Genomic DNA, 21,567 nt, shown 5'->3' with positions numbered 1-21,567 from the left:
TTAGTAGCTAAAATTAGGAAATAGCAAGGGAATTATTTTTGGAATAAATAATCTATTTAGTAAGTTTCACATGTATAAAAAACGCCGTATATGTAAGAGCCTATTGGGCTTTTTTTGAAGATAAGATAAAACAAAAAGGCCCGTTTATCTCTTTATTTTAAATTATTCCATGAGCCAAACTTCCAACCGATTTCGTATTTCCATCGCTTACCCAATTTTGATGTGAGTCGAAGCCCGACCCACCTTAACCCAACCCAACCCAACCCAAATTTAGTTCCTAAAGATTTCCCGCTCCTTTCAAATTTGGTTTCATCACTTTGAAATTGGAGTGTAGGCCAACGCCTGAATCAAAGAAAGAAAAGATACTTGAAAATTGAATCTTAGAGAAGAGAAACTCTCTGTTTTTCATTTCTTTTCCTCTCTAACAATGGCTCCTCACTTCGTTTTTCCTCAAACCCTCCGATCTCTGGAGGAGGAACCCGAAGACCATCGTCTCTACGCTCAGAATCCAATCGACATCTCTTCTCTTCGTCCATCTGAACTCGAAGAGTTCGTCAAAGGTGACTTCTGTAGTATTTTTTTTAAAACTTTATTAATGCGTATTTTAAATTATATTTTAATTATTTCAGTTAATTTTGTTCTTTTGTTTTTGGTTTTCATAGAAATGAATTTGGTGTCAGTAGTATCCCTAGTTAACTCCACAAATTCCTTGTATGTCATAATTCTTTGGTCTCCTTTACTGATTAGAATCTATACTTTGTTTAGTACTTCGATTTTCTTAGAAATCAAACATAAGTTTGTTTGTTATTTATTTCTTCTATTTTTGCGTTTTTATTATTTGAACAGATAGTTTAACATGATCAGGAGAAATATAAGGCTATGATTGGTTAATGGGAAAGTATAGGAAACAGAATAAAATTGAAGTGGTAAATTTCAGTTATTCTAAAGAAGAAATTAACTCAAATGAATTATTGCTCTTATTTGACTTCGTTCTATTGGATTTGGATTTATTAGAAGCTGGAGAAACTGATCTTATTTCCGAGTGAATAATTGAAAATAAGAAGAATTTAATATGATTTTTTTTTTTTTGGTTATAATGTAAACAGGCGTGTCCTTTGATTTGTCTGATAAAGAGCTGTTCTGCGTTGAAGAACAAGATTTATTTGACCGTGTGTATTCATTGATTTTGGGTTTCTCTAGCCTGACACCATCTTCTAAACTCAATCTTGTGGAAAGCCTACGATCCAACCTCAGTGTTCTTCTTCCAAATGTTGATTCACTCTCACGGGTTTCTCATGGCCAGGATGATGATCCTCCAGTGTTTGATAGGGTCACATCACATAGGAATGCTTTCAAAATATATACATTCTTTCTCCTCAATATCGTTCTCGCTGAGGAGTCCCATGCTAATGCCAATAGCAATTTAAAGGTACTGTTATGTGACTTAAGTCCATATTTCAATAAGCAACCACATAATGCTTGAGGAATCTCTTTACTAACATAAGTTTCTACCGCTTTGCTTTGCTATTTTGGTTGTCAATTATAGAAATTGGTTGGTATTTTGTTTAGGCGACAGCAAGTTCCAGGAAGAAACAACCATTGCACTCATGGAATTGGGAACCACAGAGGGGTCGGATACTTAATTTAATTGCTAATTCTTTAGAGGTCAATCTTGGGTTGATTTTCGGATCATCAGATCCAGATGAAAATTATCTTTCTTTCATTGTGAAGTAAGCTAATAACTATTATAGTCTTACTATGTCTGGTTTACATTTATATGTGCATGTAGTTTTAAAATTTTCTACGTTGTATTTTACAGAAATGCGTTCTCCATGTTTGAGAATCCAACACTTCTTAGAGACTCCGAAACGAAAGATGCTCTGTGTCGTGTAATTGGGGCTTGTGCTACAAAGTACCATTACATAGCACAATCATGTGCGTCGATCATGCACCTAATTCACAAATATGATTTTGTTGTTACCCACATGGCTGATGCAGTTGCTGGAGCTGAAAAAAAATATGCTGATGGAACTCTTGCAAGTACTCTTATCAGAGAGATTGGGAGGACTAACCCAAAAAATTATGTGAAGGACACTGCTGGAGCTGAAAATGTTGGGCGTTTTCTTGTAGAACTCGCTGATCGGCTGCCAAAGTTAATTTCAACTAACATTGGTGTTTTGGTTCCACATTTTGGAGGGGAATCTTATAAGATAAGGAATGCTTTAGTTAGTGTTTTGGGAAAGCTGGTTGCCAAGGCATTTAATGATGTTGAAGGTGAAATGAGTTCTAAATCTGTTCGTCTTCGAACCAAGCAAGCCATGTTGGAAATCTTGCTTGAACGATGTCGAGATGTTTCTGCTTTTACAAGGAGTCGCGTTCTTCAGGTTTGGGCTGAATTGTGTGAAGAGCATTCTGTTTCAATTGGCTTGTGGAATGAGGTTGCAGAAGTTGCTGCTGGGAGATTAGAGGACAAAACTGCAATGGTAAGGAAAGCTGCGTTGAATTTACTTATAATGATGTTGCAACATAATCCTTTTGGTCCACAACTACGAATTGCTTCATTTGAAGCAACCTTAGAGCAATACAAGAAGAAACTGAATGAACTTGAACCAGATAAAAGCACAGGGACTGTTGGGGATGGCTCACAATCAGAAAGTGATACCTCTGGTGGTGAAGGTGAGGTTGATAATGTAAATGCTGAAGGGGTAGCTGAGAAACAGCAAGACAGTTTAACTGATAGTTGTCTGCCTCATCTGGAAGATGAAATTACTCAGAAGGACAGTGCAGTACCAGATGTTGGGAACTTGGAGCAAACTCGGGCCTTGGTGGCATCTCTTGAGTCTGGCTTGAGGTTTTCAAAGTGCATCTCTGCCACAATGCCTACTCTTGTTCAATTGATGGCTTCATCTTCTGCCACAGATGTCGAGAACACAATTCTCTTGCTAATGAGGTGCAAACAATTTCAAATTGATGGGGCAGAAGAATGCCTCCGTAAGATGTTGCCACTGGTGAGTTTTTCCTTTTGGTCAAGCCAGGGAAATAATGACATGATGACTTTGGAATTTGGACAATGCTTTCTTTATCCTTCTGTAGACAAAACTGAAGAATTTTGACATCAGTGTGATCTGTATATGCTGTCTCTTGTAGGTATTCTCACAGGATAAAGCTATATATGAAGCCGTGGAGAATGCATTTTTAACTATTTATGTAAGGAAAAATCCTGCAGAAACTGCTAAGAATCTTTTGTATCTTGCCATTGATTCAAATATTGGAGATCTTGCAGCTCTGGAATTTATTATCAATGCCTTGGTGTCTAAAGGTGATATATCTACGAGCACGGTGCGTCTCTCTTATGACGGTGGATAGTGTTTCACCTAAATTAATTGAAAGCCTCCGGATTTATCATTTTGAGTCAAATTTTGTTCTTTTTTTTTCACATGTAAACTTTTTAGAATGGGACTTTCCACTTTGCTTCGTACTATATTAGTAAAAATCTTTGTCTAAAGCTTAGCAAGGAAAAAACAAAAGATGAAATACTTTGAAGGATGTATAACAGAAAATAAAAATGAAAAGTAGCATGCTAATATCTTACAATATAGCTTGATAGTTGAACAAATAAATTAGCTTCAAGTTTGGAGCTATAGATTTGTGGCAAATGCTAGATAAGCGCAGTTTTATCATTTTCATTCATTGATAAAAAAAAGCAAATATTAACTTGTAGATTGAGTTAACTAGAAAAAAAAAATGTTAAAGCAATTTATTTTAAGTTGACATTCTGATAAAGAAGTTTTTCCAGTATTCTCTTTTTTTTTTTTTTTCACCCTATGTCTTAAGGTCATTTTGCGAAGGCCTATAAATTCAAAGCAGAACTTAGATGCTAAAATGTATCCAGTTTGGAAATAATTAGTCCTTCATAAGGACGTGTTTAAATGTTAAATTGCTTGAGTGTAAGCATTGTAGGAGGATGATTTTGTTTTAAAGTAGTTAAACATCTTGGCATACAAAAGTAATTTTTAAGTGCTTGTATACAAGAGTTTAATCTGTTTAAGACACCGAAATACAATATTCAGTTTATGGAATGTCTTTTTGTGATAATCAATGTCGATTCTAATCTATCTGTTATCTTCTTGTATTTGGATTGCTCAATTCATGCAGGATTATTGTGTAGTTATGTCAAATTTGTTTTTTGAAGTTCCTAAACACACTGTTTTTCCAGTTCTCAATTTTTAAGGAGTCAAACACCTTACAACTTTTTCTTCTTGCAGATATCAGCGTTATGGGATTTCTTTTGCTTTAATGTCAGTGGAACAACAGCAGAACAAAGTCGTGGTGCTTTATCCGTGCTTTGCATGGCTGCAAAATCATCCGCTGGAGTTCTTAGTTCTCACTTGCATGATATTATTGATATTGGCTTTGGCCGTTGGGCTAAAGTGGACCCTTTGCTTGTTAGAACGGCATGCATTGCAATTCAAAGATTGTCAGAAGAGGACAGAAAAAAATTATTGGTTAGTAATGGCAGCCGTGTTTTTGGCATACTAGAAAGCTTAATTACAGGCTTTTGGCTCCCAGAAAACATATGGTATGCTGCTGCTGATAAAGCAATAGCTGCCATTTATACAATACATCCAACTCCAGAAATTGCAGCTGCTGATATTGTAAAGCAATCTTTTAGTTCTGTTTTTGACTGTAATGGAGGACAAGAATTGCAGAGTGACATTGACAGCGGCAGCACTAAAGCTCTCACAGCAGTTCAAGTATCAAAACTTGGTAGATATTTATTTGTTGCAAGTCATGTTGCCATGAACCAGTTACTATACATAGAATCCTGTGTTCGAAAAATCCAGAAGCAGAAGACAACAAGAGAGAAAAAGGTTGCTGATGATCAGAATGTTCATAATACTGGCATAGAACCAGCAAATACACAAAATGTAAGTTGCTTATTTCAAACCATTATCATCTTAATCATTTATAACGAGTTTTTGATTTTCATTCAAAATGGATTTTTTTGTTGCAGGTTAACAATATCAATGCTGAGTTAGGTGTTGCAGGCTCAGAAGACGCAATTCTTGATACGCTTTCTGAAAGAGCAGAGCAAGAGATTGTTTCTGGCAGTTCCAGTGAAAAGAATTTGATAGGGCTTTGTGCACCTTTCCTATCAAAGCTCTGTAGAAATTTTACTTTGATGCAAAAGGTGATTTTCTCCGGCTTCTTTGAATCCTCTTTTAAATCCTTAACACTTACTGAGTGATTTGCACAAGAACATGCAATCTCTTTGTTTTCCTTCATCTATAAGAAAACTGAATCTATCCTTCTAAATACATCTAAAGCTGACACTTCCTTTTTTTTTTTTTTCTTCAGTATCCAGTACTCCAGGCATCTGGAATGCTTGCTCTTTGTAGATTTATGATTATTGATTCCAATTTTTGGTGATTTCTCTCTCTCTCTCTCTCTTTGTTTCTCTCTCTCACACACTCACACACCATGCTCGCGCGCATGAAAACATAATTGCAATTTTAAATATGCAAACCTGAAGCCTGCGTCCTTTCACACACCAACACCGGAGGTGGAAAAGGGTGCACACCTAACTTTAAAGTGTGTATTTTCAGTGATGCGAATCTCCAGCTTCTCTTTACAGTTGTGGAAAGTGCACCATCAGAAACTGTTCGCTCCAATTGCACTATTGCTCTTGGAGATTTGGCAGTTCGCTTTCCTAATCTGTTAGAACCATGGACTGAAAATATGTATGCGCGTTTACGAGATCCTTCAGTTTCTGTTAGAAAAAATGCTGTGCTAGTTCTTTCGCATCTCATCTTAAATGACATGATGAAGGTACAAAAAACTTCTAAATTCAATACATGTTCATAATCTTCTGTTATGACCATAAAAGATCTGATTCCCAATCATCCTGATTAGGTGAAAGGTTATGTAAATGAGATGGCTCTATGTTTGGAAGATGAAGATGAAAGAATATCAAATCTGGCTAAACTTTTCTTCCATGAGTTGTCGAAGAAAGGTTAGATATGATCCTCAGAAGGACGAACTGTAATAGAATTTCATCTCTTTGCAAAATGATATTGAATCTTTTCCTTCCCTCCTAAATTGTAAATGCAGGAAGCAATCCAGTGTATAATTTACTTCCAGATATACTTGGTAAGCTATCCTCCAAGAATCTGCAGAGGGAATCTTTCTGCAACGTTATGCAGTTCTTAATTGGTTCCATAAAGAAGGTACATATTGCTTCAATAAGTTGCTTCACATTTTCCCAGGGGTCAAAACATTGATGCAAGTATTATATTTCTTTGATCTTTTCAGGACAAACAAATGGAAGCTCTTGTTGAAAAGCTCTGCAATAGGTTTACTGGCGTTACTGGTATGCCTCCGGACTTAAATATCTTTTTTCTATATTGTTAGCTAAGCTGGCATCCTTTATGCTTTTAGTTCATACAACTGTGTGGCACAAACTGATGGAAACACTGGAGCCATTATTTTTGTATTGTTATTAATATATTTATTTAGTTTATTGATGCTGCGATTTTATTTGACACCAGTTGGTTACCTTTCTTTTATCATTCATCAGGGGCTTACAAAATATTAGCAGCTGCAATGATGCTTAATCACAAATTCTGAAATTTCACTGCTCGTTTTAGATATCTTGCTTATAGCTGTGGTGGAATAGTTGCTTGCTGTTCAATGCTCTTTTTTGCTTCCTTCTTCTTTTGTGTCAGAGAAGGAAGGATTAACTGAAAATTAATTGTTATAATTATGAGAGCAGGGACAATAATTCTCCTCAAAAAAAAAAAAATAAAAAAATAAAAAAATAAAAAAAAAAAAAAAGCAAAAGCAAATTTAGGTCTTACGATAGTATTGAAGCTGTGTCTCAATATTCTTACTAGAAGAATGTTTACTTTAGGGAGAGAATAGAGGGTGAAAAATTTAAGAGGAATAAGGGCGAGAAAGTCTAGGGACAGAGTAGTTACTCTTGAAGAGAGTGAAGAGCAGGAAATTGTAGAGTGCGAAGAACTGGACATTATAGAGAGAATAGAAGACTCTTATTAATGATTATTAACCAAAGAATGTTTACAGCTCAGCTTATCGGTTAGTTGTTGGTTTAACTTGTCTTTTAAAAGGGTGAACAAGGAAATGCTTTTGTGTGTATGTATTTGGTTTCTTTTCTCCATATAATTTTCACATTTCCATAGGCACAGCAGTAATGCTCTTCAATCACGCTAGATATCAGTGAGACAACCCTTTGAAAGCACGTTGAAGTAGAAAAAAGAATGATTCTTAATCCATGTCTCCACATGAAAGGAAAGCTTTAATTACCTCTTGGTCTTATTAAAAATTGTCACAGATTAAGGGAAATACACCCACCGAGGAAGCACATTTTTACCCACCTAACTCTTGGGATTTTCTGCTGCTGGATTCTAGAAATTGCTATATCTAGAACTAATACTTGCTCTTATTTTCTCATAAATGGTTGAAAGAGGCTCCTTTATTTTCCATATTAAATCATCCTGCATTGTATTATTTAGGCAATGATAAATAACAAAATCCTTGGAAATTGTAAAATATAACATCTTCAAGTCAGATAAGTAGTTCCTTGATATTCAAAGAGCTGTGTGTCCATATGATCATAAGTTCATGACTTGCGTCCCATATCTGTCGTAACAAAGAAGCCAATATAATACTTGTTTTTTTTCCCCATTGTCTCTTTCCAACAGATGTTAAGCAATGGGAATATATCTCTTACTGCCTCTCTCAGTTGACTTTTACTGAAAAGGGCATGAGAAAACTCATAGACTCATTCAAGTCATATGAGCATGTCCTGTCCGAGGATTCAGTTATGGACCATTTCAGAAGCATAATCAACAAGGTAGTAAATTTCTATTTCTTAAGCATCTCCTTATTTATAAAGTCTAACGTTTAACGTTCATTTCTTGTTCACGTTAATCTTAAACAGGGTAAAAAGTTTGCAAAACCAGAGCTTAAATCGTGCATTGAGGAGTTTGAAGAGAAGCTCCATAAGTTCCATATGGAAAAGAAGGAGCAAGAAGTGACTGCAAGAAATGCTGAAATTCATAGACAGAAAGTTGAAAACGTAGAACGTGTTGTCAAAGCTAGAAATGAGGGTGAAGAGAGCGAAGAATCCAATATCACTGAAGGTTGGTGCAATTATCAAAATACTTTAGTACTAATTCCTTTAACTTTCCACTCTCTTCTTGAATTTCCTTGGCCGTTGCTGGGAAAAAACATGTTTCCCTTTTGTTTTATTTTATATATGCTAACAAATCAAGGATGAGCCAAACTTTCTACTAAACATCATATTGCATGCATAACTTTGTTCTTCCATAAGTTCTACAACAACTGAAAAAGAAACCAAGTGGCTTACACTTGAAAGAAGAATCAATATATTGAAGTTCTATAAGTTTCAGAACAAATATCAGGGCACCCGTCTAAGGTTTCACAGTTTCTTCTTGGACTGTGTGCTATTTGTGGTGGGATTGGCCCTGATGCAGAATGTACTTTACTTATGCAAACAGATTTGTTCAGGTTATTGTATTAATAATACGTTCCTAAGCTTGGTTTGGTTTACTTTTAAATCAGATGAAGACATTGATCCGTCCATGGAAGGGACTTCTCCGTCTTCGAATGAGGTATCAGATGCAAAATTTGATGATTCAGATGAATATTCAGGTGTTTCCAGTGAGGTAACAGAGGCAGAGGCAGATGGGACTGAAGTTCAGTCACCAAAAGTTACAATGAAAGGTAACAAACATTCTACTTCTGTTGTATGATTAAACTAAAAGTCCATCTACAGTTGCTACAACATATTATGATTTACAGGAGCCTCTAAATCTAGAGCAAGGAAAAACAACATGAAAGATCACAAGAGTGGTATTTCCACATCCACAAGAAAAAACATAAGATCAAACCAAAGGTAGGTTTCGACATTTGTGTCTGTAGCCGGTTAAAATAATCTCAAACAGAATTTTTAAGAAATGTATATTCAAGTGGTTCTGAAGCTGAAAAAAAAAAATAATAAAACCAAACTGGACAGAGCCGGTTCCCAGTTTAACTGGTTAGTTTTAAAGAACACTAGTTAAATGGGTCAGAAAATGTATGGCTAACTTTAAAGGTGATTATGCAGGTAGAAGAGTTAGCAAGTTGGTAGATCAAACCTTGTGTTGCTTTTCATAAATGGATCAGCATAAGAAGTCTCTCTTGTCGTTTTGTTGTTAAAGAAAGTATTAACATTTTGTAGTAATATGTATGTTTGCATATAATAGTTGCTTAAGTTTGATAAGTTTGATGTCTATGGAGGACCATACCAATTATATTTACTTAGAAGTGGGTATTTCTTATGGATAGAATTTTCTTATTTTTATTTTTCAAAATGGTCCAAGTAAAAATAAATAAATGAATGAATCATTCCACATTTCTTTATAAATAAAAGAATTTGTACGAAAAAAATTCTAATGGCAAGTGGAAACAATCAAGAGGTTAGTTGGCAGAGGGTCAGTGGCCAGCTACCTACTACAGGAACATCACCAGGCATTCTTGATAGAATGCGCAACGGTAACCAGCCTTCCAACAATTTGGCAAGTGTATAAATTTTAATTTTCAATTATTAAGGAGACTATTGCAGGACAGGATGCAGACAGCCAGCTACCCATCTGACAGCTCTTTCTCAGATAAAATGGACCATTCATACAACTCTGAATTTACAAAATTGGACATAAGTTGGTTATTGTCATCATCCAAATTATTGCTAGATTCTTTTTATCCTACTCTGTAATCCTTTTTTTTTATACGACAACTAAAATTGTTTATCCTTCCAATTAATATATTATTAATTAGTTGTATACGAACTGATTTTGGTACCAGTAAACTAAAAATATAGATATAGATTTTTTTTAACAAAAAGAAATCAAATTCACCTAATGAAATTTAACTTTGGTTGATGGTATTCTTTACTTGAATTGCCTATTGGCCTCTGAGCAAGATAAAAGAATAGGGTGTTTTTGGAAATTTCATCTGCCTAACGTACCAAACTCTTTTGAGTCTATCATTTTATCACTCTAATAAAGTACCTATATATTATATAGCATGAACGACTTGCTCTACTTACCCTCCAGGAGACTTTCACACTCACGCTCACTCTTTCTCTGTCTCTCTCTTTTTCTCTCTCTAGAAAATGCAGGGAGGGCATATGGCAGTTGAAGAGCCTGTTAGGCTCTCCTCAGTTCTATCTTCTTCAAAACCTGTAAGATGTTTCTCTCCGTTAAATGTGTATGCACCAAAGAGTTTTAATTATGTGTTTATACTTTATATTATATAATAATAAAAATATGTGTTTATGTGTCTATACATAAGGGTATTTATATAGAAAAATATATTTAAAAAATAATATTTTTTTTAATTTAATTAAAAGTACATCATCCATCTCAAGTAAGGAACTAAGTTTTGGCTTTCAACAATAATTGAAAAATAAAAAAACGTTTTTTGTTTTAGAAAAAAAAAAAGTGAATTTCCTAATAAGTAATATCTCCAATTATAAAAAATGGGAAAAATGAAAGCATATGATTTATGACACGTGGAGGCCTCTCCATCCATTAATCTTCGTAAAAACTCATATTTGGAAGTTTCAATCTCTGTCTCCTACATTCATGGTTCTGTTCCTGTTTTCTACTATATATATTAGCTTTCCGAATGCATCTTTTCACCTTGATTTATGGCTTTATACTTTTATTTGGATCTACATTTAGTCGGTTCGATTTGAATTTAGTGCAAATTGAATGTAATTTTTCAAAATAAAAATTGGACTTAATTAAGTATTATTCAGAATTAAACCGAATAAATTTGATTCAAATTAACTCTTTTTTTATATAAATTTCAATTTATTTTCTAAATTTAACGAAAATAATCAATTAACCTATTTTGGTTTGGTTGATTTGACCGAATTTTTACGGTGCCAGCTCTACGTTTATCTTCTCTTATCTTATCCTTCACATTTTTGCTCCACCCTCAACGACACTTTAGTCTCATTTTGAATCTTGACAAATGACAACCCTCCCAAAAAGTTTTTTCATTGGAAGGCTAAATGGATTTCGACGGAAGGCTACATAATAAGAGTAACTCTTACCTTTAACTTAATATTATATTAGTGAAAGGATACGAATTCCAAGCCTCCCACTTGGTTCATTACAACCTAAACTATTATTGCTTTTTAGCAAATATTCCTAATGAATAAGCCTCAAGATTATATTAGTGATGTATTCATTTGAAGGACCAAAATTAAAACTGAGAGTGCAAAAGTTTTATGTTTGAGTAAAATTTCAAAAATGATAAGGTATAAGCTTCATTCTTAATTAATTAACTCAATCATTGAAATTTGTTTGGAATAAATTCAAATGAAACTTTTTTTTTTTTTTTTTTTTTTTTGAGAATAATGAAGATCAGTAGGAAAAATTATTTGGAAATAAAATTTTCATGTTTGGATTAACATGTATTATAGAATTCATTTTAAATATGAACTTTACTAGCTTGTATCTAGTGCTTTTAGTTTAATGACTTGTGCCATTATTAAGTTTAGAGTTTATTTGTAAATTCTAACAATTGGTTCACGTATAACCAAATCCATGAATTTCAAGTGAAATTTTATAAAATTCATTTATACCAAACAAAATTAAAATTTCATATTTTCATAATTGATATAAAAAATGTTCATTTTACTCTTTTAAATTCAATGTCAAAGTTTAATAGACTAATTCAGATTCTATGAGCTATATACTTCTAATTCATTTATCGTATTGTATAATTGGTGATACTAATTTATTGATCAATAGAATTCAAGAAATATACTTATTTATATGTTGGAACTTGCAGAGCTATTTACCTTCACTAACAAAAATAGTTGGAACACTTGGACCTAATTCGCAGTCAGTAGAAACCATTGAGGCATGCCTTAATGCAGGAATGTCAGGTGCATTTTGCATTCTTTCTTTCATTTTGCCTTTCTTGAAATTTATGCTCATTTCTTTCTTTAATCTCTTATAAACTTGGCAGTTGCAAGGTTTGATTTTTCATGGTTGGATGTTGACTACCATCAACAAACTCTTCAAAATCTCAGGATAGCTATGAAAAATACTAAGAAATTATGTGCTGTAAGTGGAAAATGCATATATGAATGACTTCATAGACTTAGGTTCAAATCCTGGATTATTGAAGAAGAACCATTTTTGTGATAGATTGAAGTTTTCTGCAATGTTTTCTTCCACTTATGAATTTCAGGTTATGTTGGACACTGTTGGCCCTGAACTTCAAATCTGTAATCAGACTGGAAAACCAATCGAGCTGAAGGCTGATGACCGTTTGACTATAACTTCAGATATTTCTAAAGAACCATCTTCAAAGGTCTTACCTGTTGATTATTCTGGACTCTCTGGGGTAAGTGTTGAATGACATTTATTATCCTTTTTTTTTTTTTTGAATAAGTCTTCTACTTGAAAAGATCTTCTACTTTTGACATTAGTGCGGACTAAGTTATGAACAGAATGGAATGGAAAAAAAAAAGGATTCATATAGCCGACCCCAACTAGTTTGGATTAAGTTTTAATGCTGTTGTTTTTGTTGTTGTAAGTTTTCTACTTGAATGCTAGCAATAAGGCTGGTATAAATTCCCATTTTCATTCTCAGCTTTTCAATTCTTTCCTGTGGCAGGGCTTTAATAATATATGTGCATTTTGGTCTTCAGAGCTGCAATGCACAATAGGAACTTCTTCGTCTCTCTTTACTTCGCTCAAAAAATGATTTTATTTTATATGCTTTATCTTTCCATGCCAGACAGGGCTCTTGCCAACTGCTATAGAAAATTTGTTGTCAAATAATACTTCAGTTGCTCTACATTGAGGCTGCTTCAGGTCATTCAGCATTTTCTTTAAAGCCAAATGGCTCGGTTCACAGTAGATGGAGTAATAATATATTGTGCTCCTACGTCTTGTTTCTGGGCTACTGTGTCTTGTTTCTTGGAACTCCAACTAATAACTCTTGCTCCAATGGAAAACATTGAAGAACTAGCCCAATAACTATCAGTGAACTCCAATAATTTCACTTCAGTTGATCTCCTATACCTATTCCATAATCTGCTACGATGATGCATTAAATTATCTTCTTAGCAGCTCTGAAATGAATTTCACTTCAAGCTTGCATGAATCTTGATAAAGCAATTCTAGCATCAGTATGCATAATGTCTGGCCTGGTAGTAAAAACAGAGAAGACAAATAGTCAAGCTTTTATAAACACAGGAACTCACCTTTTTATTTTCCATCTTTACTTAGTTTCTCTCCTTAAACTGAGGGATTGCAAACTAACTAGCAATTTTTTTTGTCTCTTGCATACTTTCCTGACATATAAACTGCCAATATAGCAGTTGCATAATTTCAATCCCCAAGAATTAAGACATCTTTCCAAGATCATTCATCTCAAATTCCTTCTTCATTTCGGCCTTGAATTGATTCACAAGCAAGGAGCTACTGCTTGTGACTTAAAGATCACCTACAAAGAGAGAAATATCAAGTAGCTCTCTTTCAACTTGCTTCACATAAAAAGTTGCTTTATTGCAGCTTCTTATTAGTCCCGACTTGAATGAATGCTCATCAATTCTGTTTTAACAGGCTCTAGGGCTCGTTTAAACCCCCATAAAGCTTTCTCCAGTAACTATACCTTCCCTTCATTACATTTCTCAACTTCATCACGTTGTTCAACATAAATCTCCTCTAGCAAGTAGCCATTTAAGAATGAAGTTTTCTCATCTAATTGAAACACATCCCAATCTCTTGATCAATAAAATCTAGGAGTACTCTAGTGGTGTCAAACCTTGTCACAGGTGCAAAGTTGTCTGTTAAGTCTATAACAGCTTGTTAAGAGTACCCTTTCATCTCCAATCTCGCTTTATATTTGTTAACAGAACCATCTAATTTTGTATTTTTTTCACTCTATGGAATTGCAGATTTTAAAGAAGGGTGACACTATTTTTCTAGGGCAGTATCTCTTAACAGGAAGTGAGAACACCTCAGTATGGCTTGAGGTGATCATTTTGTTTTTCAATCCTCTAGCTATTTGTTTCACTGCATGTAATTGATAGGCAAGTTCAATTGCTAATCCTTTTTTTTCCCCATGATCTTCAGGTTTTAGAGACAAATGGTCAAGATGTCATATGCCTCATAAAAAACACTGCTACTCTTACAGGCTTTATATTAATGCATGTTTCTCAAACACTGGCAAGCTTACCAACTTTAAGTGATAATGATAAGAAGGTACACTGGGTTGATTGTAAACTTCCTTTTCTTTTCCTTTTCCATTTCTGTTTTTGATTGTAATCTAGCTTTTTCTTTGAAGGAAGAGTTAGACAGATAGTTTTTCTTGTTTTTAATATGTTAATGACATAATGCTCGATCGACAAAGAGGATCTGAATCAATATATATGTGTGTGTGTTTTCTGTTTAACACTGTTTGTTGACATGATCATAGGTTATTTCAGGGTGGGGAACGCGCAACAATGTCGATTTCATATCTCTGTCCTATACTCGCAATGTAGAAGATCTACGAGAGGTCAGTTTAACTTTTATACATCAGCTTGTTGTTATTATTGTTATTAGTTATTACTGTTCTTCATTTGGACTGAAACATCGCAGCTTAGAGCTTTCCTTACAACACATAATCTCCAAGAAACTCAAGTATTTGCCAAAATTGAGACTGTGGAGGTGAGTTAAATTATGTTTCTCAGTTCATGCATTTGATTATATTACATGCTATTATGGTTCACTAAACTGAGATTTTTTCAATACAAGTTAAAGTTATGTTTGCACATTGCACCTGCAGGGTTTGAAGCATTTTGATGAGATCCTTCAGGAAGCAGATGGTATTATCCTCGGTCGTGGAAATTTAGGAATTGACCTTCCTCCAGAAAAGGTCAAGAATCTCTGATTAGTTCTTTTCATAATTTAAAATTCTAATCATTTATATAACAACAGAATCAATTCTTGTTTTGGTGGTGTACAAATAGGTTTTCTTATTTCAGAAGTCAGCTGTATATAAGTGCAACATGGAAGGGAAACCAGTGATAATATCTAGAGTAGTTGATAGTATGATTGCAAATCTAAGACCAACTCGCGCAGAAGCAACTGATGTTGCTAATGCTGTTCTTGATGGTATGCAAAATTTTAAAGCTTTAAATCGCTTTCTTGATTTCTTGCCATCTTAATTAATTTATATTATATTGTTTAATTAGGTGCTGATGGTATATTACTGGGCGCTGAGACGCTTCGGGGACTATATCCTGTCGAGACTATAAGGATTGTGGGGAGAATTTGTGCTGAGGTCAGTATATAAAAACTGTTCAGTTGCTGAATTTATAGTGCATGCGGTTTGGTAATATTAGTGGTTCATTTATACTAATTCCTTATTGTTTTTGGTTTGTGTAGGCCGAAATTGTATGCAATCATTCTGTTCATTTTAAGAGAATTAACAAACATGTTGGAGAACCCATGTCTCACGCCGAATCCGTTGCTTCATCTGCAGTAATATATCCTTTTCTCCCTGATATAGATATGTTCGATCTTTTGATGTGTCCGTGCAACCTAAGCTATGTACATTTTCTCTTCGAAGGTACGTGCTGCTATTAAGGTTAAGGCTGCACTGATTGTTGCTTTCACATCATCTGGAAGAGCAGCAAGGTCTGTTTTTCTATATTCTTCTGAAAACTGACCAAACATGACCTTACAGCTTTTGTATTCCGATATATACAGGAGCTAAGTATTAGGATTTGTTCGGCAATATTAGATGTTTTAGTAGCTGCAAAGCTAATTAAAAAGCTGTTGCCGAACATAGTCTTAGAATGTAAAATAACTTACAAGCTGATTCTTGAACTTTGATGCCTTTAATTTAGGTTGATTGCTAAGTATAGGCCACCAGTGCCTGTGTTTGCCGTTGTTATTCCTCGTCTTAGATCGAACTCATTGAAATGGACTTTCACTGGTTCAGCACAGGTAAATAATAGTAGTAATTAAAATTCATCTAAAGTCGTGTGAAATTTGTTTCTGATTTTTCATTGCAAGTTATCAAATTTTCTTATTTTCAGGCTCGCCATTTGCTTGGTGTTAGAGGAATTTACCCTATTTTGGCTAGTCCTAATGTGGTAAGCAAGCATCATGGCCTTTTCCCATGTTGTTGGATCATTAATTTAATTGTTTACATGTTTTTGGCTCTCCTAAATGTACAGGCAACTTCAGGTGCTTCAAGTGAAGAATCAGGATTGAAAATTGCACTTGATCATGGAAAATCTGTGGGATTGCTTAAGCCTAACGATCAAATTGTTGTTTTCCAAAAAATTGGGGACTCATCAGTAGTGAAGATAGTGGAGTTTTATGCCTAGGCCTAGCTTGTTTTCTGTCAACCCATTTGTCTCTGCCTGACGTTCTGCAACTTACTGTAAAAGGGATTCAGCAATTTGAGTCTTGAACCCTCTATTGAGATGATTATGTTAGGGATTATCAGCAAGCATAGAGATTTGGGAGAAGTTTTTATGCCTTTTTTTGGCACATTAAAGAATTTTTATGAGCGTGACAAATATCACAGATTCCAAAAACTGTGGTGTGTTGACGAATAAGAACAACATTAAGATTAGTAGCAAAAAAAAGAGTCTATAAATTTTTCAGTCATTACTTAATATTTAAGTAGTAATTTGTCACTTAAAAATTACTCAAATTTAACTGTCTCTCATTTTTATCACTCAAAACAGTTCCAATCGGTGGAATTGGTGAAAATGATAACAAGAAACCTGTAATAATTAAAAAGAACAAAAAAACATTGTAAAAAAGGAAGAGCAGAAAGAACTTGTTTCTTAACAGTTGCGAGTGTTGTATAAGTACAACGAAGATTGGAGTAACATCACAATTCTGACTAAGATGTTAGCCATTGCCTAATACAGTAATAACACGGTATATAAACCAACTGTTTGATGCTTTGGTGGTAAGTGATCTGATTAAAAAAACCAATTCCAAAACCATTAAGTAATTCTTGCAGGTGCAAAACCATTGTTCAGCTTCCATCCTTGCCACCATATACTCCCTCAAAAAGGTGAAGATCATTGCCTGATAATGAAAGGCAAGCAAGAAGACAACAATTTTGCTATATTCAGGTCATATTTCTTCATCCTCGAAAGGATCTCTTTCTGGATAGTCACCAACCTGGAAAATAACCATCATAATTTAGATCCATAAAGAAAACATTACAATGTCTAGCCCAAAAATAAAAACTACAAACAGAGACCATTGAGATGGATCAGAACTCTTCACGTGTCTACATTCAAGCTTGTTAATTTAAAGGACATGGAAAATCATTTACATTTTCCGCATCCATTTCAAGAATATGCTTATAGAAGGCAGAAGCGGAGCTAGCTACCTTAGGAATATCGACATCCAAAAGGATTGAGAATGAGGGCTTAATTTTTGTTTCTCAAGGTTGATGTTTTATTTTATCAGTATTAACTGATACATAATCTAAATCTCCTGTTTTATGCCCAGAGGCATTAATGATGAGAGTATTATTGGCCAAGGCCAATCTGCATCATTACACGCTTAAGTATACAGGAGGGTCCTATGTCCCACTTTGTTGCAGCCTTCAGCAGTTCAACCTAATGGTCCATATATTTCTAACGTTGGAATTTGGATTCTGAAATACGTAAAAAATTATTCCATATGAATCATTATAGCAGATAGTAAACTGCTCGAAATTTCTGTTCACTATTAACTCATGAGTTCCAACACTTGAGCAGTATGAGAACAGTTCTACAAACCTTTACTTTGTCAGGCCTAACCATGGCACCATGAAGTGGAGGACAATCAAAGTAGCGTATTCCTTTCACCCTAAAGTAAGACCAGGAAACAAATAAAGAAAACACAAAACAGAATGATCTATGCAATGAAACAACGAAAGAAAAAAACCTGTTCAAGTTGTTACATTGTTAAACCTAAAATTAAATATCATTACATGTTGCAAATTAAATTTTAAATGTTATCAATTTTCTTGAAACTTTTGCCAAACAAATCTCATTCATTTCCAATTTTAATCATTTTCTGAAACAGATCCTTACCATATTAATCTGCATACCTGAAATCAGATTTTTATCAAATAGATAATTTACCAAGTTAAAGCTTAAAAACTGTCAGCCTGAAAACCCTAAAAATTGTTTCAATAATAAGTTCACATATGATCAACAAACAACATTTATATATAAAAGGCCTTACTGCAGACATTTAAACTAAAACAATAGATCTACAGAAAAGTTTAAATAATGGGAGAAATTAATGTACACACATGCCATCATGTTTCCCCAGTGGCTCATCATATTGAACTCCAACCCAAAAGCCAGGTGCAAGAGATTCAGCTCGACCGACAAATTTGACAACTCCTCTTTTTTCCCCAGGTTCAACTTCACATCTGTCTCCCACCTATTTATTCAAGAATCAGGCGAATGGGAATGTAAAAACAAAGTTGTGGCAAATTTAGGTGCACAAGAGGAAAAACTAATGGATATTTGATACAAGAAAGAAAAGAAATGAATGTAACAGAAAATTGATATTCATTCTTTGCATTTGAAGGTATAAAATTTAAGTCCAAAAACTTGAAAACTTAACCATAGTGCAATGCAAAAAATTCACCAGCATGCCCATTCCTCACCCCATTATGGCCTAATCCATGATGCTACCATACAGATATAGAGACAGATAACTTCATGGCAACTATCTTTACAAATGCTAATGCTCCAAACTCCAAAGAACACAATCTGAAAGATTTTGGAACCACAGTTTTGACATACTTCCTACAAGACTTTCAACAATGATGCCATTGCCCTTTAGTGATGCAGCTGATAGAGTAAACTGTAAATGACTTGAATAACTTCACAAATTTAAACACATGTAGAGAAGCTTTTACAATATTCTTGTAACACATCAATTTATATTAACTTCAAAATGAGTATGATGCTTGAATCTGTTGCAAACAAAACATTGAGAATGTAGTTTCAACTATATGGGCAGGAAATAATGCAATAGATTAGAGGAGATGGCTTAACTTAAGAATAAATTACTGAATCATTTTTTGAGGTTGTTTTCAAGATCTGCATGTCATGAATCATGTAATTGAAATGCAGATCTCTTTGACATGTTAAGAACCTCAAGTTAAGATCTATTGTCATTGATTGGTATACATATGGCTTCCATGCTTAAACAGTTCCCAGAACTATAAAGAACAAGAAAATAAATAAAGAGAATTGCAAACCTTGATATTTGCACACAGGTCTTCCATGTAGCTGTCAGTTACCTAAAATGAAAGATGAGTAAACTAAAAATGAGTACAGCTGAGGGATTGTGCCCCACGTTATGGCATTCCTACTTACTTCATTATTGAATTAAATGGGACGAACAAAAAAGTAGTTCACCCCCTCAAAGCAAGGAAAACTTGAATTACAGGATCCTACCTTAGGCTCAAAGGCTGATGGATTTTGAGAGACTATTTTTTCTTTGAATTTTCTGAAAGTGCCTGTAAAACACAAAGAAGTAATAAACCTCTAGGCAAGTTAAACCTAGAATGTGGTTTCCAATAATTATTCAGAACTTTCTTAAAATGAAGCATGTCATAATAAAAGTGAGTAAATTCTTGAATATTGAAATCATGAGATGAACATAGTGAAAAAGATACAAGCATAGAGTTGAGATAAAATTGCCAACTGCCAAGCATAAAAGAAACACAGTGATCAAACTCGATCCAAGTATAAAAAACCAGCCATACGATTAGAAGCTAGAAAGCACCAATACTTCACATACACATATTTATATCTGTGTCAGACACTTCTCCAACACTTTTGCTACATGACACGAGACGCTTCCATGGCTTATCTCATATGCTATTTTTTTTTTCTTTTTGAAAGAATAGCCATGTCAGTGAGTTCATACGTGTCAGTGATGTGCCTCATATCCGTTTCCATGCTTCATAGATTAGTAGTGAACTACTTAAAACCAGTCAAGGTAGTATGCTGCACTTAAACTCAAATTTTTGTAATAGCACAAATAGACTTTGCCCCTCAAAATACAGTATGATTAAAATCTCACCACCAAGTTTCTCATAGGCCTCTTCTGAAATAGTGTATTTCTCCACCAATGAAGTGTCTTCTAACCACCCTCCTGAGGTTATCGATGAAGGATCAAGATCTATCACATGTAGCCGATACCTTTTATCCCCAAAAACAAAAAAATCAATTCAATAAACCAAGAAAACGCATGTATACCTAAATTAAGATTAGAACCATGAACAGTTATAAACCATTGAAAAAAAAAAGAAACCATAAATAAAAAAATAATATGAGAGAGATGAACCCATCAAGAGGAGAATAAAAACCAAGGGGCCTGAAATCATCGGTTAAATCAGAAATTTTGGAGTTAGTGTCATCATAGAGCTCCAAAGACATTGAATTAACTGCTGTACCACATTTCTTCCACAGCTTCTCTTTCACAGATTCCACAGTAGACTAAAGTTTTGACAGAAAAGAAAATTAAATTGACAGCAAAAAGAAAAAAAATAAAATAAAACACTCATAAAGTAGCAATATTGGAAAAACCTGAAGGGAGAATCGAACACTGGCAGAGAAGGTCTTGAGGTTAGAGTGAGTAACACGCAAAAGAACTGAGTCATCACCCTCTATCTGTAGCTTTGCCATTTCTTCTTTTCAAAATTTTCTTTCTTCTTCAATTGTGTATTTAATTCTCAAGTTTTCTCATGCTCTGCAAATCAAATTTCTCAAATTAGATCAAAATCTGGTCACCATTTTATAGCATTGCACCTCAAAGCAATTGTTTTTAGCGGTAACTAAACTAAATTTGACAAAATGGATTGATCTTAAACTAGGGTTCGATTTGGGGGAAGGACTAAAGCTTAAGTTGATGGTGTACTAGTGATCCGAAACCATGAAACCAATGCCATTAGATCAACAAGAGCATACTCCGTATATAATTACACAGACTCGGAGATAAATAGAGTACCTTAGCATTGCCGCCGAGAAAGGAGTTTTCCGGCCGGTGCTTTAACTTCAATAAGAATCGGCGGCAACTGAAGACTGAGAGTGAGAAAGTAAACAAAGGAACAGAATCCAGTAAAAATGGAAACTTGTCTCTTTTCAAGAAAATTCTGACCCACTAAGAAACACGGGCTGGGCTTTGCTGCGACGAGGATGCCATTTTTAATCGGCCGACGCCAACACCTGCAACAGAGTATTGCCTAATTTAAATTTTTTTTTTCAAACATAATTTAAATTTTCTTCTCAGAGAAAAGTAATAATGATTTAAAAGTTAATATAAAATTTTATAAAATAAAAATTAACTTGAAAGTATTAAGAATTTAATATAAGAAAATTACTAATTAGTCTCTGATTTTAGGTTTTAATTACTATTCCGTCCTCCTATTTTGTGATATTTTGAGCCCATTTTATATTGTTTTTCAAAACTCTAAATTTAA

At 34.2% G+C, this 21,567-nt stretch overlaps 3 protein-coding genes across 4 annotated transcripts; 2 read left to right on the top strand and 1 right to left on the bottom strand.

Annotated features, from left to right (window-relative positions):
• The first annotated feature begins 321 nt into the window (after positions 1-321).
• LOC105645096 (binding protein) lies at positions 322-9,379 on the top strand. Its single transcript, XM_089718358.1, has 17 exons — positions 322-560; positions 1,107-1,429; positions 1,570-1,730; positions 1,820-3,008; positions 3,148-3,339; positions 4,266-4,928; positions 5,015-5,191; positions 5,359-5,426; positions 5,607-5,829; positions 5,914-6,013; positions 6,112-6,227; positions 6,313-6,370; positions 7,722-7,873; positions 7,961-8,162; positions 8,605-8,766; positions 8,845-8,942; positions 9,153-9,379. The coding sequence occupies exons 1-16, from the start codon at positions 428-430 to the stop codon at positions 8,940-8,942; spliced, it is 4,017 nt and encodes a 1,338-aa protein (XP_089574484.1). The 5' UTR covers positions 322-427; the 3' UTR covers positions 9,153-9,379.
• A 725-nt stretch (positions 9,380-10,104) lies between these two features.
• LOC105645098 (pyruvate kinase 1, cytosolic) lies at positions 10,105-16,645 on the top strand. Its single transcript, XM_012230612.4, has 16 exons — positions 10,105-10,264; positions 11,887-11,983; positions 12,067-12,164; positions 12,292-12,447; positions 14,009-14,086; positions 14,187-14,315; positions 14,530-14,610; positions 14,694-14,762; positions 14,881-14,970; positions 15,065-15,209; positions 15,290-15,378; positions 15,483-15,578; positions 15,667-15,734; positions 15,947-16,046; positions 16,139-16,195; positions 16,280-16,645. Exons 1-16 carry the CDS (start codon positions 10,196-10,198, stop codon positions 16,430-16,432), a joined length of 1,575 nt encoding a protein of 524 aa, XP_012086002.1. The 5' UTR covers positions 10,105-10,195; the 3' UTR covers positions 16,433-16,645.
• A 221-nt stretch (positions 16,646-16,866) lies between these two features.
• Positions 16,867-21,345, bottom strand: LOC105645097 (tubulin-folding cofactor B). 2 transcript variants are annotated; one of them, XM_089718359.1, is made up of 9 exons: positions 21,096-21,341; positions 20,675-20,837; positions 20,433-20,584; positions 20,169-20,287; positions 19,538-19,599; positions 19,339-19,380; positions 18,376-18,509; positions 17,855-17,924; positions 16,867-17,246 (listed from the first exon to the last, which is right to left on the bottom strand). In XM_089718359.1, exons 2-9 carry the CDS (start codon positions 20,771-20,773, stop codon positions 17,199-17,201), a joined length of 726 nt encoding a protein of 241 aa, XP_089574485.1. In that variant the 5' UTR covers positions 20,774-20,837; positions 21,096-21,341; the 3' UTR covers positions 16,867-17,198. The 2 variants fall into 2 exon arrangements, with proteins under 2 accessions (XP_089574485.1, XP_089574486.1); XM_089718360.1 differs by lacking the exon at positions 17,855-17,924 and having other exon boundaries at positions 21,096-21,345.
• Positions 21,346-21,567: the final 222 nt, after the last annotated feature.

This window comes from Jatropha curcas, chromosome 2, assembly GCF_041381405.1.
Source record: "Jatropha curcas cultivar XTBG-Jc1 chromosome 2, XTBG_Jcur_1.0, whole genome shotgun sequence".
Lineage (NCBI taxonomy): Eukaryota > Viridiplantae > Streptophyta > Magnoliopsida > Malpighiales > Euphorbiaceae > Jatropha > Jatropha curcas.
The sequence above is the reverse complement of the archived record's forward strand: the minus strand, read 5'-3'. Positions and strand labels throughout refer to the sequence as shown.

Coding starts and splice junctions, on each gene's coding strand:
- LOC105645096 (XM_089718358.1), top strand. CDS start 428: ATGGCTCCTCACTTCGTTTTTCCTCAAACCCTCCGATCTCTGGAGGAG. Junction 1,731..1,819: donor TATCTTTCTTTCATTGTGAA/GTAAGCTAATAA, acceptor TGTATTTTACAG/AAATGCGTTCTCCATGTTTG. Junction 5,427..5,606: donor ATTATTGATTCCAATTTTTG/GTGATTTCTCTC, acceptor GTGTATTTTCAG/TGATGCGAATCTCCAGCTTC.
- LOC105645098 (XM_012230612.4), top strand. CDS start 10,196: ATGCAGGGAGGGCATATGGCAGTTGAAGAGCCTGTTAGGCTCTCCTCA. Junction 14,763..14,880: donor CCAAAATTGAGACTGTGGAG/GTGAGTTAAATT, acceptor TTGCACCTGCAG/GGTTTGAAGCATTTTGATGA. Junction 15,379..15,482: donor TGGGGAGAATTTGTGCTGAG/GTCAGTATATAA, acceptor TGGTTTGTGTAG/GCCGAAATTGTATGCAATCA.
- LOC105645097 (XM_089718359.1), bottom strand. CDS start 20,773: ATGGCAAAGCTACAGATAGAGGGTGATGACTCAGTTCTTTTGCGTGTT. Junction 20,585..20,674: donor GTGTTCGATTCTCCCTTCAG/GTTTTTCCAATA, acceptor TCAAAACTTTAG/TCTACTGTGGAATCTGTGAA. Junction 18,510..19,338: donor ACCTGTGTGCAAATATCAAG/GTTTGCAATTCT, acceptor TTGAATAAATAG/GTGGGAGACAGATGTGAAGT.